The sequence below is a fragment of the Equus quagga genome, chromosome 11 (genome assembly GCF_021613505.1).
Source record: "Equus quagga isolate Etosha38 chromosome 11, UCLA_HA_Equagga_1.0, whole genome shotgun sequence".
Lineage (NCBI taxonomy): Eukaryota > Metazoa > Chordata > Mammalia > Perissodactyla > Equidae > Equus > Equus quagga.
In genome coordinates this window covers 81,982,821-82,008,888 of record NC_060277.1, presented here as the reverse complement: position 1 = coordinate 82,008,888, position 26,068 = coordinate 81,982,821, and the positions used below count along the sequence as shown (strand labels likewise).

Genomic DNA, 26,068 nt, shown 5'->3' with positions numbered 1-26,068 from the left:
TCCCCAGTACATAGTTGTATATTCTAGTTGTGAGTGCCTCTGGTTGTGCTATGTGGGGTACTGCCTCAGCATGGCCTGATGAGCAGTGCCATGTCCACGCCCAAGATCCAAACTGGCAAAACCCCGGGCCGTGGAAGTGGAGAACACGAATTTAACCGCTTGGCCACGGGGCCGGCCCCTATGCTAGTATTTCTTCCATTAAAAAAAAGAAAGAATGAACTTCTTGACCCCGCTTCCTCCTCTAGCTACCACCTCATTTCTCTCCTTCCCTTAAAACTGCTTGAAAGAGATGTCTGGACTTGCTGTCTACAACTTCCTTCCTCTCTTTCTCTCTTTGAATCCATTCCAATCAGGGTGTGCACCCACCTCTCCACTGAAAGTGTTCGTCCAAAGTTAGCGACCTGCACATTACTAACCCCATGGCCATTTCTCAGTATCCCTCTGACCTGGCCTACGGCAGGTCAAGTGTGCGTCTGACGCAGTTGACTCCTCTCTTCACTTGGTTTCCAGGATATCACACTCCCCTGTTTTCCTCCCATCATCCTACCTGCTACTTCTCCATCTCTTTGGCTGACTCTTTTGCTCATCTCCTCAAGCTCCATATGTTGAGACTCCCAAGTTTACGTGCAAAGCCATGGTCTGGTCAAGAAAGGATTAGAGTGCCAAGGGAAGTCATCGTTTGAGCTTTCAGGCCCCCCCTTCCCGTCCTCCCTGAAGTGCACCAGTGCCTGGGGGCTCTCACCACTGAACCAAACTCTTTTCTTCACTGGCTTTTCAGGAGTTTCCTGGGGATGAAGGAGAGGTGGACACCAGGGGTGAGGTAGTAAACAGACCAAAGCCGAGGGGCAGGTGCCACTGTCAGAATCAGAGTTCAGGCTGAGAGCTAAGGAACATGGTTTCCAACCATCAACTTCTGTAATCTCCACAGAACAACCTTCCCAGAAGGTCACACGCTGCCTCTTGAATAGGCCAATGGGGCAACAGAGTCCAAGAGAACTTGAGAAAATGGGAGAATCAGATGGGTTTTTGCAAATTTTTTTTTCTAAGCCAAGATGTTCAACTTTGGCTCACTGAGAAATAGAGAACGAAGAGGGACGTGACTGCCATGAAGGGGAGAAACAAGAGTTCATTTCATTTGTTATTTTTCCTTTTTTTTGGTAAGGGCACCAGACAGGCTTCCCATTTGAGGAGTGATAAGGATTTGCCTTGGGACACTGAAAAAAATAACTTTTCTCAGTGTCACAGGGGAAAAAGTATTCTTCCTGGGGAATGGAAAAGGCATTAGTCAGGGTGAGGGCAGAAGGATCTACTCCCACACAGGCCTGGTTTGCCAGATCCAATGGTGTGAGGTTGCCTCCTACCCCTGGGCTGGGCCTTCTCCTTTCAGGCTGGGTTTAGCCTGACTCACAGCTCCAAAGGCCCCTACCTCCTCTCAGCAAAGAACACCAGAAAAACATCTGCTACCCCTAACCCTCCACTTCCCAAAAGAAATGATTAAAAAGTTAAAGAAACACTTCCATATGGAAGAACCCTATCCCAACAGGTCACCACAAAGATACTTCAAACACAATATAACAGGAAGAGCTAAAAAAAGCAGAAAAGTTCACAGAACCCACACAATCTTTTATATAGGAAAAAAAAAAAAAGCCTGGGTAACTTTACACAGTTCAGAACACCATTTGGCAGTTAAGCACGTCCTTAATCTGCTCAATTTGCTTATTATAGTAAAGGTTTAGAAGACTTTGAGAGTGGTGGCCAAAAATACTGTAATAATCTCTACTCCTAAAGTAAACTCACAGAGCGAATTAACTTCTTCAACTGAAATATTTCAAAGTTGAAAGTCCCCCATACCACCCAACACAGAGACTGGCCACAGGGAAGACACGGTCGCTTAAAATCAGAACCGCTTGAGTGGATTTGTGGTTATTCACCCAACAAACATTTACTGGGCCCCCAAAACAGGCCAGGTCCAGTATTAGTCACCAGGATACAAAATTAAGCATGACATTCCACCTACCCTTGAGGTGCTTACAACATAGAAGGCATACTGCAGTTACTAAGTTAGAATCAGACCTTCCACAGAAGGAGGCATTGGAGGTAAGCAGCCGGGAGAGGCAGCGCAGGCGAGCACGGGCTGCGGGGTCACACAGATCTGGCTGCTTAAATCTTAGCCCTGCTGGAGCTGTGCGACACTGAATAAGGCCCTTCCTGAGCCTCAGCTCCCTCAACTATAAAATGGGATAGAACTATCTTTCTTGCAGGGTTTGGCATAAGAATTAACAGAAATATCCATAGGCACTCCACCCACTTTTGACAGCCGGGAGACTTTCTCCACCTCCAAAGCCCTGTGAAATTCTGAAAGGCTTCAGCTAAGAACCTTGTGGATATTTTAAGGCCAGAGGAGAGGGAATAGACAAAAAATGACCATTAAGAAGTGAGAACAAAAAAGAAAGAAGAAAAAACAACAACAACAAAAAGCCCACGGATATTCTGTTTAGGTGGACTAGAAACAGTCATTTTCTTTGGAGAGTAACAAAAACAGGCAGTTCACACTGAGTTTGGCAAATCAAAGGCCAAGGGAAGCCTGTCAGGAGCTTGGCAGAACGATGATGGGAGCGTTTTGTTGCTCCAAGGGGAAGACCCGGGGTGAGGGCACCAAGCAAAGCTGAGCCTCCCATCCAGGAGGCTGCAAGCTGGCTTCTTCGCTACCTCCCTGGGGCCTTAAATTGCTTCCTGAGGCGAGGACCCGGCTAATGGTTTATTTACAACAGGAAGAAGCAATTACCTTGGAGAACACGGAGTCACATACCTCGCCATTAACCAGAAACACCGGCACTCTCCACCAATAACCCCCAAAGATATATGAAGGAGCAACCGCCCCCACTCAAAGCCACTGCCAGGGCTCCCCTCCCCACCCCACTCCGGGGAGGTGATTTCAAACAAAGCGTGAGAAGGGGAGGCTGGGCAGCAACACCAGGCTTTGAGTTGGGAAAGTATGAAGTTATTTTTGGTTCTGCTGCTGCCTTTTTTGTGAGACCCTTGTCCTCTATGGACAAAATGACATGACACGTTCATTCATGCCCCAAAAGTAGCTTCCCCGAAATAATTCTGTCGGTAACACTAAAACAAACAAAAAATGGATAGAGAGAAATCCTTGTGAGTGAACGAGACAGGGCAGAAGACAGGGCGCTCAGGACGGCAGTGCGGGGAAGCCAGGCCCGGAACGAACACGGTGTACCTCCCCACTGGAAAGCCAGCTTACCTGTTAGGGAAAAGCTGGCAATGCTGCTGCCAGGGTAGCTGGGCTGGGGGTGGACACAGGTGGGTAAAGTTTCTAGAAAGACCCACAGAGCTTTCCTCTTTTTCCAGAGGAAAGCCGGAAGCTCTCTATGGGAGGAGGCTGACAAAGACAACGGGAAAGAAGCCTAAGGGAATGCAGGCTGTCTGTTCTGATATTTAATATCCACGAACTAAAAGCAGAAGAGGTGCAAAAAGCTTAATAGTATTTGTAGTTCGAATTAAAGTGTTCAAAGCCCCATTATAGGGCAGGGTAATGTATGCAATGACATCTGGGACTGCAATCAGCAAAGCGCTTTCAAGAGCTGCCAAAGCAAACAGCCAAATAACAAATCCACTTTACAGATCATCAATCTGGTCCTGGACTTGCCAAGGTAAATAGTACAAGGCTGAAGTTTGCTTTGCAAACCAGGGAGCTGGGAGTTTAGCAAGGCCTTGATCCAGAGCAGCACCGTTGGGCCAGGGCCTCCGGAGCTTCTCTCGAATCAGGAAACCCTACATGTGAGCAGGACACAGAGAGGAGGCGGGGAGTCTGGGCAGCCCGCTGGGGTGGGGTCTGAAGACAGTCGTCACTCTGGTAGACCGCCACAGCTGCCAGTGCCCTTTCAGGTGCCCACTCTCCAGCCCAGATTCTGGCCAGACTAGAGTTTGTGGATTTCTGAGAAGAAAAACCATCCAAAACTTGCTTTTTCTCCCTTTCTTCCAGTCACTATGAAGGGCCATGAATTCTCACTGTGGGAAAGGCATTTCTCAGAGAAGTCAGTCAGTGTCCGGAGAAGGTGCTGCCCCGGACTGGGAATCAACGTGGATGCTCGTCAGCACAGCAGGCTCACAGGGACCCCGACCCCCCGCTGCTTCTGAGTCTGGAGCAGCCCTGAAGGGACAACAGCAGAGGGGCACCCTGTGGTCATCACTCAGAGTCTTATAATTGGAGAAGAGCGGCCAGACCTTTGGCTCAGACCCAGCAGACCCCAGCCTCTCCTTTATTTCAGCACCAACCTAGCCTAGAAATACAGCCATTTCTCTCCTCTCTCCTCCACCCAAAACTGTCTTGATGCAATATGTCCTAAGCCCTGAAGACCACGAGAAGGGAAATTTGTAATTACATATTTATTTATGCGAGTGCTTGTTTAACGTCTGTTTCCCCTACTAGACTGGGCTAATAGCTTCCTGATTGCTTAGGTCTCTCCACTAAGGCATCCCCAGGGCCCACTGCAGTGTCTAGTCCACAGGAGGTCCCCAAGAAATATCTGGTAGCTGAGAGGGCAAATGAATGAGAGGTATCATGCACTGAGCACCTAGTATGTGCTGGGGTACTCATCCAAGCACACTGTTTAATCCTTAACAAAGCTTTATTATTACTACCCCCATTTTCCAGATGAGCACACTGAGGCCTAGAGGGCCAATAATCATTTAATTAAACTTCCTTCAATGTGTCAACATTAATTAACTGGAAAAGAGCTCCATTTGTGGGAACCTGGCTGCTCGGATGGTCCCTATACCTCGCATCTTTGCATTTCTCATAGTGTGGGGTTCAGAGAAGCCACTCAAGAAATATCTGTCAAATGACTGGCAAAGAATAGCAGAGTCCACTCCGCTTATTTCTTACTATGTTAAGGATGTGGGCCAAAGACAGCTCCTTTGGATGAGGGGAAGAAGAAGGTATTCCCAAAAAATCAGGCGCCTTGACTGAGGACACATCGTAGATCAGCCCTGGGAAGCAGGACTCAGCACACTGGGCCAGAGGGGCTGTGCCCCCTCTCCACCTCTGGGAGGAATTCGCTGCTCTGAATTCACAGAGCACACACAAGGCTTTAGGATTTTCATGGAAGAAGGCTTGACTAAAACGGGGCCTCCTACAACTTGGTGAGAAAAAGAAATGGGCTGAAAATGATGCAAGGCTAAGGCGGGGGGAGTCGGGGGAGGCACTGATGTTTCTGAGGAAGAACTCAGCGGCCTGTTCTAGGTGCCCCTGAGGTTACAATATTGCCAGAGCTGTTAGAGCTTTATTCCTGAGTGGCTGAGGTCCTGCACCAGATGCAGGTTTAGGTTCTTTCCATCCAGAGACCTACCTGTGCTTGGAAGCCTAGCCTGCATAGAGGTCTCAGCCTCAGGTATTGGGCCAAGGCCCATAAATGGGTCAGGCATTTACTGGGCACTAACAAATACTAGTTGCTGTTATAATGAGCTGTCCCTGTGACACTTGTTTTCCAAAAATTAGAATTCAATATTGTTTGTGGCACCTTGGCTCTCTAGGACCTATTATGTGCAAGGCATTGGCTCAATGCTTGAAGACATTCTGTATTATCCTAACAATAAAACTCTGTAACATAGGCTTTATCATCCCATTTTAGAGATAGGGAAATTGAGGCTCAGAGAAGTTATATAACTTGCCCAAGGTCATCCAGCTCATCCTTGGCTCCTACATGCTTTTCTGTGACTTCTAAGGAATGATCTCCACATTCTCCTTCCCTCAACAGCTCTCAATGGAGATAGCTTTGACATGAGCTGGGACTTTGTTGATGTTCCTACTGTATCATGATCATCTGTTTACACATCTGTCTCCCTTGCTAGACTATGAACATCTGGAGAGCAAAGGATTGTGTCTGATTACCTTTCTGAATGTCTAGGGCTTCGGGCCCTTGAATCTGAGTCTCGGGGGGCTCATCGAATTATATGCTGAATTAATATAAATGAATGAATGATGAATGCACGCGTGCATGCTGACCTCATCTCTTAATCAGAGAAACAAAGGACCAGAAAGGTTCAGGAACATGATAAAGCTGTAGAGCTAGTCTAGTAGGCAAAAAAGGGACTCTTGTGCTCAGGAGGAAGCAAGAGCTGGCACAACTGTGTGGCATGCATGGGACTGGCAGAATGTGGGCTGAGAGGAAGGGAGGCTATTGGGGATGATGAGGCAGAGGCCTGCCTGGCTCACAAAATGCCTCCATTTTGTCCTGGGCCTGGCTTATGGTCATGATGAGAACTGGTGCCCTCTGAAGATTATCGGTGAAGCTCAGTGGGCATGCACAAAGCCCTCTGAAGATGGAGCTTTTTCCAAGAGCAACAACCACCGCAGCATAGAGTCTGAGGGGCCAGCTGCTCCCTGTGCAGTCACCACACTTGTTCCTCTCACAGAGACTTCATTTTTATGCTCACACAGGCTCCTCCTGGCCCCCAACCCACATGCTAACCAAGGTCCAGAGATAGGTTTGAGGTGGCACCAGGGAGACAGGAAGAGCCACTGAAAGAGAACCTTGATGGCATCTACATGAAAGGGCTCGAGGAGCCACTAGGCTGCAGCAGTGTAAGCTTGGGGAGGGCAGTATTCTAGAAAGAGCACTAAACCTGGAATCAGGGAGCCAGGATATAGTCTTGGCTCTCTCTGCCTCTTACTTGCAACATGACTTCTCTGAGCCTTGGGAGAATTATTCCTACTTCACAGGGTGGTTGTGGGGATTAATAAAAGTAATGAACTTGAAAGAACCCGTAAAATTGTAACATACTCTTCACATGAGGTTTCTTTTGTTGCTGTCAAGTTGTTCCTCTCCTTTCAATCTGCAGCCATAAACCCTATCAATTTATTTGCTCCTCACAGACATGGTGAGGAGGGCTCTATCCTGCTGGGAGAGGAAGCTGATCTCTAGCATGGTGAAGGGAGAGGGGAAGAGGACACTGGTAGTCAGAGCAGGAAGTTCAAGGCCTAGAGGACTCCTTACCTGAGAGCCACACATTGCTTGCCTAACAGCTGGGCATGCGTTAGGCCCAGTGTCCTAGTGAGACTCTGCTCTAGGTGGGTCCCCAGGGAGTAGCTGTTCCAAGAACGCCTTCTTCTCATGCCCCACTAAACCCCAAAGAAGCCCAGGTGTGTGCCTCTCCACACAGCCTTTCCAGAGAGATGGGGCCTAAAGGGGGGCTGTCCTCTTCAGAGAAGCAGCCAATGGCCCAGCTCCAGAGCCTGAAGGGCTGGGCGGCAACTCTCCACACTTGTCTGAGGCAGCTTTGCCCTACTCATGGGAGGTCGGGATGCACATGCCAAACCAGACACACATATGGAGAAGATTAGCCCAACATGCAAAAGAGACAGACCAGCACAGGATGACACATGGAAAAGGCTGGCTTGGTACAAACCGAAGAAAGTACACCGCCCAAACCCATCGTGGGCTCAATTATGGGCAGATAAAGCTCTTGTCAGCCCCAGTGACAGGCTCAGGGTTCAGAAAGGTAGTCACTTCAGGCCAAGAAGCACAAGTTGTACACCTGCTATGGGCTGAGTACACACCGACAAGCCCACACCAGATGGAAGTGACAGAAATGGCACTGAACTGTGTTCTTTGTTCATGGGTTTTCTTGACAAGAATCCCCCTTTCACTTCTCTTTATCCACAGGAGTGGGATGTAAGAAGGGTTATGCTATTTGGACCTTTTTCTTTCTGTCAAGGTGGGCAGCAAGGGTCATCTAGAATAAAGAGAGGGGGCATCTGGTTGCATTCCAACCCTCCCCACTCCTAAGGAAATTACAGAAGCTCATCCCCTGTCAGAAGATGATTCAGAGAATAGGATGTCTGGAGTGGAACAAGCCAACAGGGCTTGCCACATGCCTTATAAAAGGGCAAATTCTCTGAAGATCAGCAGGAACCTTTGGAAATTGGCCAGCCAAAGAACCCACCTCTCACTCCCAGCCTCTGCCATCTCCATCCCTCCACCCTTTAGTCCGGAGGGTTCTAGGGGTTGCTATGGTTTCATAAATACTTCTCCTGCCTTTCAGAAAAGATTAGAAGCTCCTGGAAGGCAGGACAAAGTCTTATAGACTTCTCTCACCTCTATCACATCCAGTACCTATAGGAGGTTGTCAACAACAAATGTGTGTTGAACATCTACCTTGGCCTGGTTGCGCGAGGGACTCCTGACAGGACAACAGTGCACACTCCTCACCAAGAGAGAGGCCCTTTGGGAAGCGGCTTCACCTGACCCATCGGGGAGATGGCAGAATTGCTTCACCATGATTATAGATGTCAAACCTTGCAGAGACCACTCACCATCATCTGCTGACTTTGAAAATGAGGAAACTGAGGCCCAGAGAGGGAAAGTAACTTGTCCCAGGTCATGAGCAGAGTGACAGTGCTGGGATTAGCATGCTCTCTCCCAGAGAGTCCTTGTGGACTTCAGGTATCCCCTGTGTGCTCAGTGGCATGTGATGCTGAGGGACCACCAGGTAGGCTGGGGGACTTTCAGGGGGCTGAGGTCTGAGAAGCTCTCAGGTCATCAGCTTAGCCAACTGGCCACAGATTCATGTGTCTGCCTCCTCCATAAACCTTCCACTGGGAAGGACAGCTTGCCGCCCAGTGAGTTAAGGACTGCATTTGGGGGCCCAGGCCAATCCAGGGATGAATATTTGGGAAAGTAAGGAACTGCTCACAGAGCCTTCCTCCCAGCCTGCGAAAAGAAGCCAGAAATTTCAGAGACCTTCTGCACTGAACTGAAGGCTTTTCAACTCAGAAGAGAACTCAGGACATCTAGACTAAATTCTGTACTGCAATCATTTGTTTACTTGGCAATTTCTCCCATTCAACGGTAAGCTTCTTGGGGCAGGGACCATATCTTACTCTTTTATATCTCCAGTACCTAACAATACCTGATAAAAAGAAAGCCTCAACAAATGCTCATTAAAGCAACACCCTGAATTTGATCATCAGGAACAGCATCGTGGAAGAGTGGGCATTTGATGGTGGTCTTGCAGGATCCATAAGTAAGTGTGGCTGAGTCATATAGGTAGCATCGAGGAGGAGAAGAGGAAAGTAAGGCACATGTAAGCCCTTTCCACTCCTCCTCACAATCATCCAGAACTATTCCACAGCCAATAGCAGCTACTCCTGCCCTGCTCTGCTCTTCTGTTCTCTCTCTCTCTCTCTCTCTCTTTTTTTTTTTGCTGAGGAAGATTCACTCTGAGCTATCATCTATGCCAATCTTCCTCTATTTTTTAGTATGTGGGCCACCAGCACAGCATGGCTGCTAACAGAGCAGTGTAGATCCACGCCTGGGAACCAAACCTGGGCCACTGAAGTGGAGCGTGCTTAACTTAACCACTAGGACACTCACTGGGGCTGGCCCTCTGTGTTCTCTTTTTAAAAGGATTGTTAGTTCTGATTAGAAAAGTAATATATCTTAATTACAAAATATTTTAACTATATAAAACCACATAAGAGTGAGAATTCTCTGTTTTTGTCTTTTTTACTTCATCAGAGATAACCAGTATTAACCGAGTTTTGTGCTTCCGCAAGCACCTACTTCTTTCCTACAGAATCATATTATACACATTACTTTTCAACTACTTCTTTAAAAACTTAAAAATGTGCTTTTTCATAGCTATACGCTATTCCATGATATGTACTTCCCAAAATTTACTGTTAGCCACTTCTTTACTCATTAACATTGGGGCCATTTCTTGTTTTTCTTTGCTCTTATAACAGTGATTTTCCCTATGCCTTAGTACTTTTACCTATATTTTTGTAGGATAAATTACTAGGAGATAAAATTGCTGGGTCAAAAAAAAAAAAAACAAACCTCTGTTAATAAATAATGGTTACTACCAAACTGCCTTCCAAAAAAGGGTGTCCTAATTTACACTCCCACCGACAGCATCTGTACAAGCACTACAAACTTTAAATAAAGTCAGTGACTACTGCTGACCTGCTGTGAAATGAACCTCACCTCTGTAAGAGTTCTTTGGTCAGTCCTGCCTAATTTTCTATCTGCTCCACTCCCTCATCTCTACATACACACACTTGGCTGTCATTTAACTCTCAAAACGGTCTCATCACACATCTATAAAATCATGAACATTTATATTTATTATATTCATTTGTAAATATCTCTGCGGTCCCATTGCCTCTCCCAATAGATTTTGGGATCCCTAAAGGCAGAGAAGGTGTCTAATCCATCTTTTATCATCTCTCATTCCTCTCTCCCCAGCCTTCTCCAAGGAAACACCTAGCCCCAACACCTTTTCTGTGCTGAGGACCACCCAGATCCAACTGTCGAGTCAAGATGTCGACTTCTCCACAGAAACTCACCAAGTCCAAGCCTCCTTCTTCACATGACTGTCAACTCTCAGTGAATGAAGTAAAATAAGTCAGAAAACGGGACCATCCTTAACATCTCCTCCTCTCTCTCACCTGTATTGATTCCATCACAATGTCCTGTTGAGTCTACCTCCTAACTATGACTTGTATCTGTCCCATTCTGTCTGCTACAGATGCCAGCCTAATCCATTCCATCACCTCCTACTGGAGTCCTATCTTCCAGAGTGATCTTTTCAAAACTCAAATATGATCATATCAGTCTCTGCTGAAAAAACATTTCCCATTGCTTTTAGGATAAAACTAAAATCCTTCATGCGAGCAGCAAAGCCCCACAGCCTCACCCCATGCTCTTCTCCCCTTGGGCACTGAGCTCCAACCACACACGGCTCCTTTCAACTTAACCTTTCCCCTCACCTCCCTGACTCCTGCCCCCTTTGCTGACTTAACTCACCCGTTAGAACTTAGCTTAAATGTGATGTCCCAGGAAAACTCTCCCTGAATTCTCCTTTCAGATGCTCTATACCACGCAGAATTTTTCCTTCATAATACTTCACACAATTTGTCATTATGTTTATTTGTGAGATTATTTGATTAATGTCTTTTTCCCTCCCTAGACCATAGACTTCACAAGCTCCATTGTGTCCAAGCATAGTGCATTTAATAGCACACATAGTACCATTTAACAGATATTTGATGGATGTTGAACTAATGAATGGTGGGTACTCAGTAATGTATGACAATACGATTTTTCAATTTTTTTTCGGTCAAGACTTCCTTGCTGGATATTTTTGCCAGATTTAATCAGATACTGTGAGTTTTTTGGTGGGAGAAGCATTCAGCATGACTGGTTCCCAGATGACAGTCCCTAGGGACCAGCCTATTCTGTTTATCCTGCTACAAGGACTAGGAGAAATGGAGACACTCATTTCAAAAACACCTCCCTAAAAGAGCCCCTGCTTTGTAGAGGTGGCCTATCTCTCTCTTGCTAGTCAGGCCTGTTACTCCTGGAATCCAGCCAGTCATTTTTTTGAAAAAGAACCCCTGTCACTTTAAGATTTTAGTCACTTGCTTGGGCCATATATCAATGCTCCTTGCTGCAGTGGCTATGCTGCCTGCTGTTCAAATTTGTCCAATTAGACACAGCCCCATGGGGTGGAATTCAGTGTGAAATGTGCCTGCCACAGACCCAGAATGAATTGGTGTGTAGCTCTGCTGCTTTGCAAAGCCCTCGGGGAGAGCCAACGCAGGTCTTCCCAGGAGCAGCTCCCTGCCCTCTGGGAAGCGCGCGGTGCCCTGGGCAGAGGGTCACTCTTGCCATCCCTGTGAGGCCTGAGAACTGTGCGGGGCAAGACGAGGCGGGGCGAGGCTGCCCCAGTACGTGTGGGAGAGGGTGGAGGCTGAGACACGAGAAGGCCAGGTCGCTGTTTGTCCGGCTGAGAGTTCCTTGCCTTGCTGTCTACACGGAATAGAAACTCGCATTCCGCTGCTTCCTAAACGGGACTGCGCTACAGCCGGTGGCTTGTCTGTGGTCCCCGGAGACACACAGTCAGACACTCAAAAGCCCCAACCACTAACTCAGCTGGCGGTCGGGAAGGTGGGCAGGGGCGCTCCTCAAGCACAGGCCAAGTGCTCACAATGGGACCCTCGTGGAAATGGGTTCGAAGATAAGAATTTTTAGTGTCTTTAATAAAAAACCTCCTTTGCCGTAACTCTCTAACTTATTTTAAAAATGTCTTTTTATTTCTCCTCAAGAAGCTCAAAATTTTCTTCTAAAAACTCATGAAATTCTTAGAACGTAAGACTTCTGAACATGGAGAGACTTTAGAGATTGTCTAATCTACACTCTTATTTTATAAACGAGGCAAATGAGTGAGGGTGAGGAAATGACTTAGCCAAGGTCATACAACCAGTCACTGACAGGGCTGGAAGCCAGGCTGCTGACTCCAAGCCTGCTTCTGCCTCACTATCCAGTGCTGCCTTTCTTTGCGGGCTATTGCAGTTTGCTTTTTAACACACAGCCAACCCTGAGTCAGGATATGTATAGACATAGTGAGTCAGGATATAGTAGACCTGGGATTATTTATATGTAATACAATATAATATAATATGAAAATATACAAAATATACTATCTATAAATAAATATATACAATACATATATTTAATCCCAGTTCTAGTTTTCTCTGCGTGATCAATTCACACGGTTGCTGTGGGCTTCAGTTTCGTCAATGTGTACAATGAAAGAGGTTTGGCTGTAAGTACTCCAAGGTCCCTTTCATCTCTCATTCATTCATTCATTCCCTGATCAAAACATTTACTGAGTGCTTAGCACATGTCAGGCACTGGGGATCCAGTCCCTGTCTCCAGAGGAGTCCTCAGCCTGTAGGAAGAGAGAGCCAGAAGGGCCTGTGTGCTAAGTGCTGTAGCAGAGCCTTACACAGAGTGCCCCGGGAACACAGAGGAAGGAGGCCCCACCGAAGAAGTCCCAGATTCCAGCTGGAAGCTAGGGTGAACATGATGAAAAGACCCCAAACACCTCACAGGCACTAACAGTTCTGATCTTGTCTCCTGCACAACCTTTGACATGAGTTATCATTCTCCTCCAGGAAGAATGTACAAATGAGAAGGGAAAAGCTGGGCTGGGAAAGAGAAGAAACAAAGAACCAACTAACCCACACATGGCCCAAGGGGCCCAAGGATGAGTGAGGCTGCCCGCTTCTGCTGGATAGCTTACGAGCAGTGGAGCACAGCAGACAGGCGGCTGCTTCCTGGGGATTCTGCACCGCCGTGATGAATAGGCTCTGAATCCTCGGAGGGAAGTGGGGCCTACTAAGGAAACAGAGACCCACCTTTTGACTGAGATGCCATATGGAGGAAGGAACTGGGGAACCTGGTCACCAATTCCCTACCCAAGTTCATGCTCCCCACACATCCTCAAGTTTAGAATTTTGAGAACATCTAGGGTATTTCTTAAAGCCCCTTTACATTATCAACTAATTTTTCTTCCATACCAATCCTCCAAGGTAGGAAGGATTAGTTTTATAGCTTCATTTTACAGACTAGAAAACTAAACCCCAAGGCAGTTCAGGGCCACTCCTGTGACTGTGCAGCTTTGTAGGGAGCGTAGGAGCCGAGCCTGGGACCCAGGGCTAGAACTCCCTTAGGCCAAGTTCTCACTGCACAACTTATCTCCATGGTGTAGTGGAGTGCTCCACATATATTCATATTTAACCAGTGAGATTTAAGAGGAAAAAAAAAATCAGAATGGGTTATAAATGAGTCCTTCCCTCTGGGGAAGTTTGGGCTCTAGACAAAAGTCTTCTCATCTTTAAAAGACTCCCTTTTGTGAAATGAACAATCTGGCCCGTGGTCATCAGCTGTCTAAAAGACCGCTGGGTTACAGCGAATTTCCCCATGTGATGCTAAATCCATGTGACCATTATCCTTTATCTTTTTTTTCAAACCAACTGCTTAACAGCTCAATCAAATTAATTGTGGTGCTTTCAAAAGGCATCAAAATAGCCACAACTCTCCCTGAAAAGAAGGAAGGCGCCTTGTTTTCAGGAAAAGATGTAAAGTCCTCACCCTAGGGTACTCAAACAGATATTCATTCCATGACAAATCCCCCCTTTCTGCCAGAGGTTTTTTTTTTTTTTTTTAAGAGAGACTTAAAAATATCAACAGCAATAATGAGACTATACTCTCAGCTTACTTCTGGCCAAATTTTATTTTCAGCTTCGAGTAACTGGAAGTTCTTTATGGTCAAGGACAAAAAAACAAGAGGCTGGAAAAAACTCATTAAAGAACTAACCAACACAACTCACTTCTTTGAAATGAAGTGGAGGCTGAAGAGAGGGAGGAGAAAGGAAAGAAGAGTGGGAGGCACAGCGAGGCCATGTTCTTGGCCAAGCCTCAGGCCTGAGAAATGTCCCAGCTGAATGATGGCCGAGTTACAACCTCACTCCTAGGAGGACGGCGGAAGGCTTGAAGGGATGGGTGTAACCCAGCAGGCAGGACGGGTCCTCACCAAGAGTGAGGAGAGAAAAGAATTCTTTCTGTTCTTAAAAACTGCTCAGTTTGGCAGCTCCTCTGAATACAATCTTCCAGAGACTACTGCCTTTCCTCAGAGGGAGTCCCTTGCATTTGAGGGCACCTTAGAACAAGCAAAGTGCCTTTACATTGGAGCTCATTCTTGCCTCATAACAATAACCTGAGGAAATAAGGGGGAATAGGTGGTTATCATCCACATTTTACTAATGAAGAAACTAAGCTGAAGTTCACAGGGATCAAATAACTTGCCCAAGGTCATCCAGACTGCAAGGCCTAAAATCAGCCCTCCAGGGCTTTTCCACTTTTCTCTCTCATCTTCCAGCCAAAACATGGGCCAGAATGGAGAACACCAGGCCAGTTTGATTCTGAGAGTACAGAACACAAGGAAAATTTGCTGTTTGTTCTTCTCAGGGCTTGCTCCAGTGTGAAGAGTTCCTGATGACAAGGCCCAAACACGAACCTCAGAGACACTCTGCAGAGCATGCCTGGTGGTCTGCAGGGCTACCCAGACAGCCCAAAAGGAGGAAAGGCTTCCTGGCCAGAACCTCCTACCCCGCTGGGCCAAATGACCTCTTCTTGGGGGTCAGCAGCCACTTCCTCTCCCTGCTTTTGCTCATGTGCTTCCTCCTGGCCCAGGACCACAACCCAGATCTTGGAAACTGAGGTCATGAGCCCCCTAAGAAGCCAGAGGATGGACAGGTACAGGGAGATGAGGCTGGGAGAGGAAGGGTGTGAGGCTATCTCTTAGCCAAATATAACCAGCACCTTTCTTGCTCTGCTGCTCTTCTGTCCTTCCTTAGGTGAGTAAGGTGCAGCCATTTTATTTCATGCCCCATCTATCCAGAAGCCTGGATGCTCTGGAAACAGAGCCTACTGTAAACAAATGAGCAAAAAAGGGTAATTGGAGATACCGCATTTTTACTTATGCTTGTAAAGCTCATTAGAAAAAGGACGGGAGGCCCAGAGACAGCAGATTGAAGATTCAGAAGACACGAATTCCAGTCTCCACTTTACTACTTACTAATGGCATGATATGGAAAAATCTTAAATTCTCTGGATCTCTTTTTTAGAAATCTATAAAATGACCTAAGAGTAATAATCCCTGCCTAGATCACAGCATGCTTTAAGGATCATCTGAGATAAGGGATGTGACAGCCCTCTGTAAATACTAAAGCATTATATGCACGTGATATATTATTATTACTATGACTGAAGAGCTTATTACACATATTTCAGGCAGATTGAAGAAATCCTCTGCCTATTAAGAAAACATATGAAACATCCAAAGCAAATATTAGAAAAAGTCTAATTATACCCTCTGGGTCCTGTCACTAAAGCAGGTAAATGTTTTGTGACTTAGAAAAGCAAAGGAGAACTGGGCTGGAAAAAGAGCCTGGAGTCTGATATTTTCTTTTACCAGTGTTCCCTGGCTGGGATTTCCAGGGACAAGTGAGGAAACCAGTCTTTTTGAAGTGGAGCTGTCTAGGAAGGGACTGCCTGACGTAGAAGAAAAAACTGGGTTTTAGAGTCAAAGAGACCTGAGTTCAAATTCTGACCCTGCCAATTACTAGCTATGCACCTGGAACAATTTACTCAACCTCCTTCAGCTTCAGCTTCTGTATCTGAAAAATGGGAATGAAAACATCTGTGCAGAGTTGCCATAAGGATTTGGAATTATGCATATAAAGTGACTGCGATATAGCAGATGTTCATCCGAAGTGACCTTACATCTTATATCATACATATTCTAAAGTGTCGTAAAATTCTAGTGGCTTGCTGAAATAGATATGAGAGAAACGATCTAAAGACAACAGTACGGTAGCTGGACAACCCAGGTTTTGAAGACCTGGATTATGAGCTGTGAGACCATGGGCAGGTGACAGCCTAAGTTTCCTCAACTTATACACAGGTTATACTGTCCATCTAAAGACTAAAAGAAACAAACCATGAAAAACTCTAGAATTCCAGGCATAAACCAAAAGATCAATAAATATCAGGTAGAGGGTACACTTTGTCTTCTCAATCAATTTACCCCTTTCCTCAGTCCACTATGTCTGAAATTTCCATGTGTGGGTATCATAAGCATATTACATGGATTTTTTTTTTTTTCCAAATTTCGTAGGCAGCAAAGAAGATTTCTTTACTGGTTTTGATTTATTACTTCATTTTTTTTTTTGAGATTTTATTTTTCCTTTTTCTCTCCAGAGCCCCCCAGTACATAGTTGTATACTTTTAGCTGGGGTTCCCTCCAGTTGTGGCATGCAGGATGCTGCCCCAGCATGGCCTGATGAGCAGTGCCATGTCTGCACCCAGGATCCAAACCAGCGAAACCCTGGGCCGCCGAAGTGGAGCACGCGAACCCAACCACTCGGCCACGGGGCCAGCCCCCTTGCATGGATTTTTAAATTTCATTGCTAATTGTTTCTCTAGGCCTCTAAGGCAAAGTACAGATGTAAAAAATGGCCACTTTTCCCCCCTGGCCTACTAAGTAGGAAATGCCTTGGTTTTTCCTTCTTTCGGCAAAATCTAGGGCCTTGGATTGAAAATAATAGGTAGCTTCAGGATAACAAGAGCATAACAAGCATTTCAGAATGATGCTACGTAAGTAGAGATAGAGGTGTGTCTTGTGCATCTCAGAGGCTTTCCCATCTGTCTCTCATTTCCCATTCCTACAGCTGTCATCCTTGGCTTCCTGCACTCTCGGACAGTTCTGTATACACCTTTGCTGCCATACCTGTTCTCGTAAGTTAATCCAGAAATGCCTCTCCTCTTAAAAAATCCCATCTTGCTTACTTATCTTATTAGAGCTCATCCCCTTAGGTGGACCAGGTCTCCTTTCTAACACTCTTAGAAAGACAGTAGTTGACTAATAAATGCATGCTTACTTGCTATGTCTATATTAAAAGAATGGAACTGAAGGCTAGAATAATTGTAAACATATACTTTCTCCTTTGGAATATTTCTCATAATAAATGCATAGAAAAAAGAAACTGTTCTCTGAAAACTATGAGTTTATAAAGAAAAAGGCACTTAAAATCCACCTTCAAAGATATACACTAGTGTTCATTTTAATAGAACTATAGCTAGTTAGTCAGACTCAAGGCTAAAAAAGATACAGTACTGCACTAGAGAGGAAAAAGAAATGACTTTAGACAATGTCGAATGACAAGCCATCAAAATTTTGTGGTCATTAAGGAAAAAAAGATCCCTTAAACAGACCTAGATGGCCTGGCAAACTTTTGAATTTAATCTTGCGATATACTGTAACAACAAAAGGCCTCTACAGCATATCAAGCAAATTTATAAGAAAATGATCAATACATTTGACATATTATTTAATTATAATCTTTAGTGACAGAGACGATATGAAAACCTAGCGTCAACATTCTGACAGTGGAATAAATAAATAGATATAATTATTCTTCATACTAATCCCAGCAGAATTGTAAATTATCAGGCCAGACTGTAGATCTGAGTTCTAAGGTTTCCTTAATATGACAGAGTTTGATTAGGGGGTGTCATATCACCAATATTATGCCTTTTTATTAGAATAAAAAGCTCTCTGAGGATTTCAGGTTCAAATGGTCAGAAGGACCCTAGGTTCTCTACGTATTGCTAGTATTCCCAGACCAGGGCAAACTACCGTACATGGAGAAGCACTGTGGTGAGGGAAGCCAGCACGAGGGAGAGGCAGCAGGGGTTGAGAATAACTGTATTCTCCAAATCTTGGAATTTCAGACTGAGGCGGAAGGACTTGAGAGACCCTGTAGCCCTTACCCATCACTTTACAGAGCAGGAAAACGAGGATCAGAGAAGAGAACAGACTTGCTCAAGGTCACATGGCTTCTTGGAAGAACCAGATCAAAACCCAAGTTTCACAATGCATGGTACAAAGCTCTATGTCACTGCAGGAAAGAAAGCAATTGCTGAGGTGGTCAGCTAGAACAGAGCCAATATAACCGTGGCTATTATCATACCAACAGAAGGAACGCACTCTCCAGCAAGGGCCAAGAGAAATTCTAGTTAACATTTAACATTATGGGACCAACTTCAAAGGCACTCCAGCTGGACTCTAATAATGGGAGATGAAACTGCTAACACCAGCAGAAAGTTGCAGGTGGACAACTCTGGTTGGAAATAGCATACGTCCTCAGAGCAGGAGTGGTCTTCAGAAACCCCACACAAGGCTGCTGCCTCACCGCAGGGTGGGGAGAAATATGGAAAATAACCTTTCGTCTGTTTGTGGTTCAACATGTTATTAAGCCATCCGTCCCCTGCTAATGCTACAAGACACTTAGAAATGGCCACGTTTGCCATTTAGGGGAGGGGAGTAGGGTGTGGCTGCTGACGGACAATGGGAGAGGGAGATGCTGCTGCCCTGGTGGGCTTCAGGAAAGACTGCATTTTGCTCCAACAAGAAGAAAGGAAAAGAGGAGACGGCTGCTGCTTGGTTGCCACCAAGGAGCATAGATTGCACACTGCATATCCTGGAGCCTGCGAGGGGAGGTTCCAATTTAGAAAAGTCAGTTAATTTGGGGATCTCTAGTCTCTGTCTCAAAAAAGGGGCAGAATTCACCTGTAGAATTCACCTTACTACCTTGTGGCGACAGCCAACATCTTAAATGAAGGATTAATTCCATCTAGCAGGGAAATTGTCCGAGACATTTTTTAGCGGGTTCTTGTCCCTTCTAGCCAGGGGCATGATCCCTGGTGTGACTGTGGAAGGAGAGGAGTAGAGGGGTGGGAAGAGCTCTGGCAGCAGAGACGGTCTGCCCCTGCTTCCCGCACATCCTGGGACGCCTGCAGCACAAACACTGCCCTTGCTGTCCCTTCGCCACTTGGTTTGACACGTCAAGCCTGCAGAGCTGTCTCAGTCAGGGCATTCTGGCCTTAGGGCATTCTGGCATGCTCTGCCTGGCTCTTCTCCACCCTCAGACCTCTCCCAGGTTCTTTGCCCCAGTCAGCCCTTAGGTGGGTAGAGGGGAGGAGATTCAGTATCAGGTCCCCCATGGCATCTACCTGCTGACTCTGATACTGTGCCTCTGCTCTACTAGCTAGGCTTCTGTCCTATCCCTGAGGACAGGTCCCCCAAGTTGTGCATTAATTCCTGCGTTGATCAGCTTCAGTTGTCGAGGAACAAGACCGCCCCTCACCCTGTCAAACACCACTCTCCCTGCCCCACCCAAAAGAGTCTTGTTGGATTCTCAATGTGCAATTGAGGCCCCAGTGCAGCTGCCCCTAATGCGGCTAGTATCCTGCCAGCCCGGATGTCTGTAGAGGGCCATTTCCTAGAGTCCTCATCATTCCATGATGCCAGGAACAGCACCTCCCTGGTCCATGGCCCAAACACCAGGAACTGTCTAGTTCATCGGGCCCAACTCTCAGCACAGGCCCACAAACAAGCAGGTGTTTGAGAAAGACTTTTTGCTGATAGTGTAAATAACACCATCAGTAGATGAATGAATAAAAGAATAAAAGCATGTGGCCTATTATTTAGGAGGTGTCACCTTTATATCGTTTTATTACATCCTACTATATATGGCATCCCTTGGTGGGCTCTGGAGAAGAGTCCCTTCTCTCACTGGTCTGTTGGCTTTGTCCTGAGCTGGTGAGGGTGGCAGGCAGATGTGGAGCAGATGCTTCTTAAAAGCCTGGCAAAAAAATGCACTGATTGATTAAATACCTGGGTGAGAACAGCTAAATATAATATAATGGATATAATATATAAATATATTAAATTTAGAGAGAAAACACTACCCTTTGGAAACCTGAAATTTTTAGGAAAATAAGGCAAAGAAAATAATTTTTATATGTGCTAAACCCTTCTCAGAACTGTATATGCATTGCCCAAACTCTAATGGCATCATCAGTGTCTGATGTGAAAAAGGCATTTTGGATCACATAGTAGCAGTTTCACAAAAGGACTGGCAGCGGCTAGAGTTAGCTTCTTGCACAAATCGATCGAATACATGAGGAATTCCTTCGGGGAAAACAGCTAAACATAATTTAAGTTGAAACTGTTAATTTAATAAACCTAAATGGCAGGAATTGTTGTATATTACCCTGAGGAATCTAGCACAGCACACACAGTCTTGCATGTAAGCCTGAGCAGGAGTTTGACTGAGAAGAGAAGGGGCCACACCACTCAGAGAGCCTGGATTTCTTTTCTGAAGAATTCATCTCTTCTTTCTATTTTCTTCCCCTTTATTCTTCCCTCCCTCCTTTCCTTTCTTTCTTTTATCAGACACTAATTACATACAGCCTATGATCATATCTCCTGCTACTCTAAGAATGACATCGTAGGCTTTCCCTCAAAATACATTCCCCAATCAGCACATATTTGCTAAGTACCTGCTATACATCAGACACTGTTCTAAGCACTGGAGAATCACAGATGAAAAGATGAAGTCCTGGACCCAGAGATGCTCAGTGAAATAGAGAAACAGACATGTGAACAATGGAGGTAGAATTAAGATATCAGCCATCATGGGAACCCCCGAGCCTACCATGGGGTGAAGGAGAAGGTTGTGCAGAGATGTGGCTACTTGAGATGACTCCTGAAGGAGAAGCAGGTTGCATCTGGCAGATGGAAGGGAAGAGGAGGGGAGGGGAGGGAGTAGGGGACATCGCAGGGACTTGTATGAGCAAAGGCAAAGGGAACTACAAGCCATTTTGGGCAGAGTTGAGGGGTGAGGCTGGAGATGCTCGGGGTTAGGGAGAATCATTGGTGTTCACTTGTCTGGAATTCTGACTCTATCATTTACCAGCGACACTGTGCCTCTTCCACAGGCTTCTCTGCTTTCTGAGGGGAGAGCCAAGGCCGAGCGTCAGATTTGAGGCTGTTCTGCAGGCTCTCCTGTGCCTTAGAACAAGGAGTGCAGGCTGAGATGTGCAGGAGTGCAGAAGGGCATGCCACTGGAATGTTTGGGAGAGGATTAAAGGCATTTTCTTAGCAAACTGTTCTTCAGATGGGTGAAGAGGAGTTCCAACATCGGACAAACGCAGTTATTGCTAACAGCATTCAAATCTGGAATTCCCTCTGGTGGCTGAAATCAACATTTCTCACAAAGGAAACCTGGACAAGCCTGATCTGTAAAGAGCATTATCCACTCCCTGTGTACAATTTATTGGCCCAGAATATCAGGTTAGCAAGCCGAAATAATCAAACACCAGGCCAGCTGTTTTAGGCAATTAGGTAACATTTTTCATTTAGGAGACCACACAACAGAGAGGAGAAAATGGAGAGATAAGACCTGTGTTTTGATTTACTGAGTCTCTGCTGCAGATAAAGCCCAGCTTTTTGGAATCCTTCAGGCAATTACTATTTCAGGCTTGGCAAGAACTGGAGTCTGAAAGTAACTATTGGGCTTGTCTTGGCAAGACTCAAAGTCACTGTAGTTGTAAGGTTGTCCCAGGCAGCGGTGGAGGGAAATGTCAGTGGCAAGAGGAAGCCAGGAACTGCAGAGCCATTAGGAGGGCTGTTGCAGGCTTGGAGCTCAGAGGAGGCCAAATTTGGTCCTCCCACAACATGTTCTTAGAGAGGGAATGTGGTCAGATGGTGAAGGCCCAGGCCTGCTAGTTGGGATTCTGTGGTTGCCTTTCTGGCATCTGTTCTTGTCAGTTCTCTGGGCATTGCTTACACTCCCTGCCTTAGTATCCTCTCCTGCAAAATAAAAGGAGAGCTGGGCACACTCCTATGTTTGGGGGGAAAAGGAAAGAAGTGTGACTGGCAGGTTGCCAAATGGTGCTGGCTGAGTACACATGGGAGGGAGGGTGTTGATACGGACATCAGAAGACTTCAACTTTAATCTCCTCTCTGCCACTAACCTAGTTGACAAAGTAACTTTGGTCAAGTCACTTCCCCTGTCTGGGCCTCAGTTTCCATGGCATTCAACCAGGGAGCTGGACTAGACTAGATCATCTCTAAGGACCCTTCCAGTTCTGACCCTCTCCTCTTCTAAGACGCCAAATAAGATAAATTGCTGGGCTGAAGGCAAGCAAGTTTTTCTTTGAATGGAAAAGAGAAAAAGCCTGTGTGCTGCCAGCTGACGTCCCCCACAAGATTCTGGAGCCAACACTAAGTATGGGGCGGGGAGAGTGGGGCCGTCTGAGGAGACAGCAGGCCCGCGTGTGGTCACTGGCGACACTCTATTGAAACATCTCTTGCTTGAGCTCTTCCACTTAATTGGGAGCTTGCCTTTCCAGTTGTATATTTTTATCCTGCGCCCTGGAACCCAAACCATTAGGTTTGTAGCCAAAGGCTGCTTCTTGTTTAATCGTTAACTGCCTCGGGACTATGGAGCTCTACCCCAGCCGGAAAGTCCTCATCCAGATGCTGCACCTCTTCAGCAAGCAGGACTCGAGGGAGGATGCGGAGCTGGACCAGAATTCAAGTTCTGTCCTCCAACTTTGGAAATAAATCCCCTACACTGTCTGGCCCACACGAATCCCAGTTAGGCCGGGCCTCTCCTGTGGGGTTATTCTGGTAACAAAATGCTTGAGATCAGCAATTCTTTTCTACTCTTACCCACTCTCAGTGAGGAGCCAACTAGGCTATTCCTTAGGCTCCACTTTCTGTGTCTGAAATGCGGTTGAAAACTAATATTCCAGATGTTTCCTCATATTTTAAGTAGAACCACAGATTAAGCTTCCTGTAGGAAGGCAGTATGGCACAGTGGAAGGAGGACAGTCTTTGCAGTCAGACAGGAGTCTGAATTGTGGCTCCACACTTTATGGCTCTACAGCCTTGAGAAAGTATTGATTCTTGAACCTCAGTTTCCTCTTCTATGGAAATAACAGCCTCCTCACTTTTGCTACTCCGTGGTAACCTCCATGAGTGCGAAGTCTGATTTGGTCATCATTATGCAGTCTATGCCTAACACAGAGTAGGTTTCTCAGTTAACACATAATGAGTTAGTGATTAAAAACCTCAGAGGATTTTGAGGACACCACTGAGATTAAAGATGTCAAGTGCCTACCCTCGTACCTGGCACTTGGAAAGTGCTTCCTCACTAGTCTGTGGGGCTTGGAGACACATTTCTTCCAGCTGAGTGAAGTAGATGCTCAAAGAAGAATACAAGTCCTTGGTGATGCCCTTTAAAGCAATGAAGAGGCGACCTCATGGGAGAAAAGATAGTCACTTAGAAAGCTCTTTGATGTGGGGACATTTTTCCAATATGCCGAGTGCCAACCTTGAAGCTACTGCTGAAGCTCACTCTCTGGCAATGGAAAAAGAAGCCAACCAGATAAAAAGCCACTGATGTCACTGATGGTGGTAGGAGGGCTTCCGTAATACCAACAGCTTCCTGGCCTTCGGGTCTTCCAAGGAGATTCACAGAACTAGACCCGGGCATGAAAACCAGATTTTCAAGTGCCCCTGGTACACTAGACTATTGTTTCAGGACAGAAACGACTCAGAACAAAATGATGAGTGGGATTTTCCTTGCACTGGCCACAATACATATGTTTGTTCAAGAAAAAAAAGTTGGAGCAAGAAGACATGAACGTCTGCTGCTAAAGAAAAGCCTATTTGTGGCAGCCACAGTGGCGAGATTGTTCAGGGAGTTCATCTTGAAAGTCCAATTACCCCAACAGCATGGCCAAGGTCAGTGTCATTTTGGGGTGTGGCAACACTCCAGCCTCTTCAGTACCAGATGTGAATTACACAGGGTGTCTGCCTTGTGGGAGAACTGGCATCCACCAGACTTGCTTGCCCATCTGGGCTGACGCCACCGTTCTCCTTGCTCCCTTCCATTTCCTTGGACAGATCTGTCTAATGGATACTGCCACAGACACCAAATGACTATAAAATGTAGAACCCTGAACTGGGATTTGGATCTGCTCTTCCTAGGGATGAATACTTGCCAGGGCCAGCACCTCTTAATGACGACCCAGGGCCCACATTTAAGGAGCAAGAGAGCAAAAGATCCTCCTGCTTTTTTTCTAACAGAATCCCAGAAACCACAACAATCTGGAGAAGTACAAGTCTTATATGAGATGTGAAGTGACCTATTTACCCTAACACTCGACTTAAAAACGTATCTTTTAAACAGAGAATGCCAAGTTCCCTTCTGCTATATATTTCAGGGAGATTTAGGAACAACAATTTACCAACAAGTTCTTTAAGCAGCCTAGAAATGAGTATACACTGATTTCTCTAAATAGTGAATAATGTGTCCTCACATAAATTTAAGAAACAAATAGGGGCCAGCCCCATGCCCAAGTGGTTAAGTTTGTGCGCTCTGCTTCGGCGGCGCAGGCTTTCGCCAGTTCCAATCCTAGGCATGGACATGGCACCGCTCATCAAGCCATGCTGAGGCGGCGTCCCACATGCCACAACTAGAAGGACCCACAACTAAAAATACACAATGGTGTACCGGGGAGCTTTGGGAGAAAAAGGAAAAACAAAGTCTTAAAAAATAATAATAATAAAAAACAAATAACTAAAATATTCACAAACCAAACAGCCTGAATAGAGATCCCAAATTTGGACTTTGAAGGATGTAACTCCATCAACCAAAGCAAAATCCAATCTTAGAAAGGTGCTACCACATAGAATCTCCAATCTCTGATGGAGTTAGTTATAAAATTTCTCAAAAGAAAGTTTATTTGTTTTTATTATTACTTTTTTTCTAAAGATTGGCACCTGAGCTAACAATGGTTGCCAATCCTTTTTTTCTTCGTCTCCCCAAAGCCCCCCAGTACATAGTTGTATATTCTAGTTGTGAGTGCCTCTGGTTGTGCTGTGTGGGACGCCACCTCAGCATGGCCTGACGAGCAGTGTCATGTCCACGCCTGGGATCTGAACCAGCAAAACCCTGGGCCACTGAAGTGGAGCGTGAAAACTTAACCATTTGGCCACGGGGCTGGCCCCCAGTTTATTTTATTTAAAAATTTTTTTTTGGTAAGGAAGATTGTCCCTGAGCTAACATCAGTGCCAATATTCCTCTATTTTATACGTGGGATGCCGCCACAGCATGGTTTGATGAGCAGTGTGTAGGTCCACACCCAGGATCCAAACCCGTGAATCCCAGGCCACTGAAGCAGAGTGTGCAAACTTAACCACTATGGCACCAGGCCAGCTGGTGACTGATTGATTTTAAATCAATGTCATAAGATAAATCTATATGTGCTGATATGGAAAGGAAGTTAGTATGAACTCCAATAAGAAAAACAGGTAGACATATATATATCACATTTATGTACATTCATATGAAATATGTGAAAATAATAATGGCAAATACTTAAATAGCATTTACTGTCAGGCACTATTTTTTGTGTGGTGGGCAGGCAGTATTTTAAGTGTTCTGTACATATTAACTCACTGAATCCTCACACAAACCCTAGGATGTAGGTAAACTATTTCAAGGATGAAGAAATGAGGCACAGAGAGGTTAAGTAACTTGCCCAAGGTGACATAGCTAGTAAGAGGCAGAGCTGGGAACTGAAGTCAGTGTGGGCTGCTCCAGAGTCCATGCTCTAATCTACTGAGCTACACTGCTACTAATGTCCTAGAAGATCTCCCTAAGCCATTTGGAACATATCCTTCCCTCTTCTGCACTCTACCTTCCTCCCAGCTGCCTCCCCAAAACACAGACACACACACACACACACACACACACACACACACACACACACACACA

At 45.8% G+C, this 26,068-nt stretch overlaps 2 protein-coding genes across 11 annotated transcripts in view; one reads left to right on the top strand and one right to left on the bottom strand.

The window, feature by feature from the left end:
* LOC124246310 (basic proline-rich protein-like) overlaps positions 1–12,004 on the top strand; it is a 66,050-nt gene extending 54,046 nt beyond the window's left edge. For 2 of the 4 annotated variants that reach the window (XR_006890462.1, XM_046674318.1), the window contains one exon: positions 10,269–12,004. Coding sequence is in view for 3 of the 4 variants with exons in the window: in XM_046674318.1 (XP_046530274.1) it covers positions 10,269–10,396 (128 nt within the window). In the remaining variant the exon portion in view is untranslated. Of the gene's footprint in view, positions 1–4,003; positions 4,348–10,268 lie in introns of those variants that run through there. The other 2 variants (XM_046674319.1, XM_046674317.1) reach the window with 2 other exon arrangements.
* The window catches only part of BCAS3 (BCAS3 microtubule associated cell migration factor), a 570,105-nt gene that overhangs the window by 47,104 nt on the left and 496,933 nt on the right, over positions 1–26,068 (bottom strand). The window lies entirely within an intron of this gene.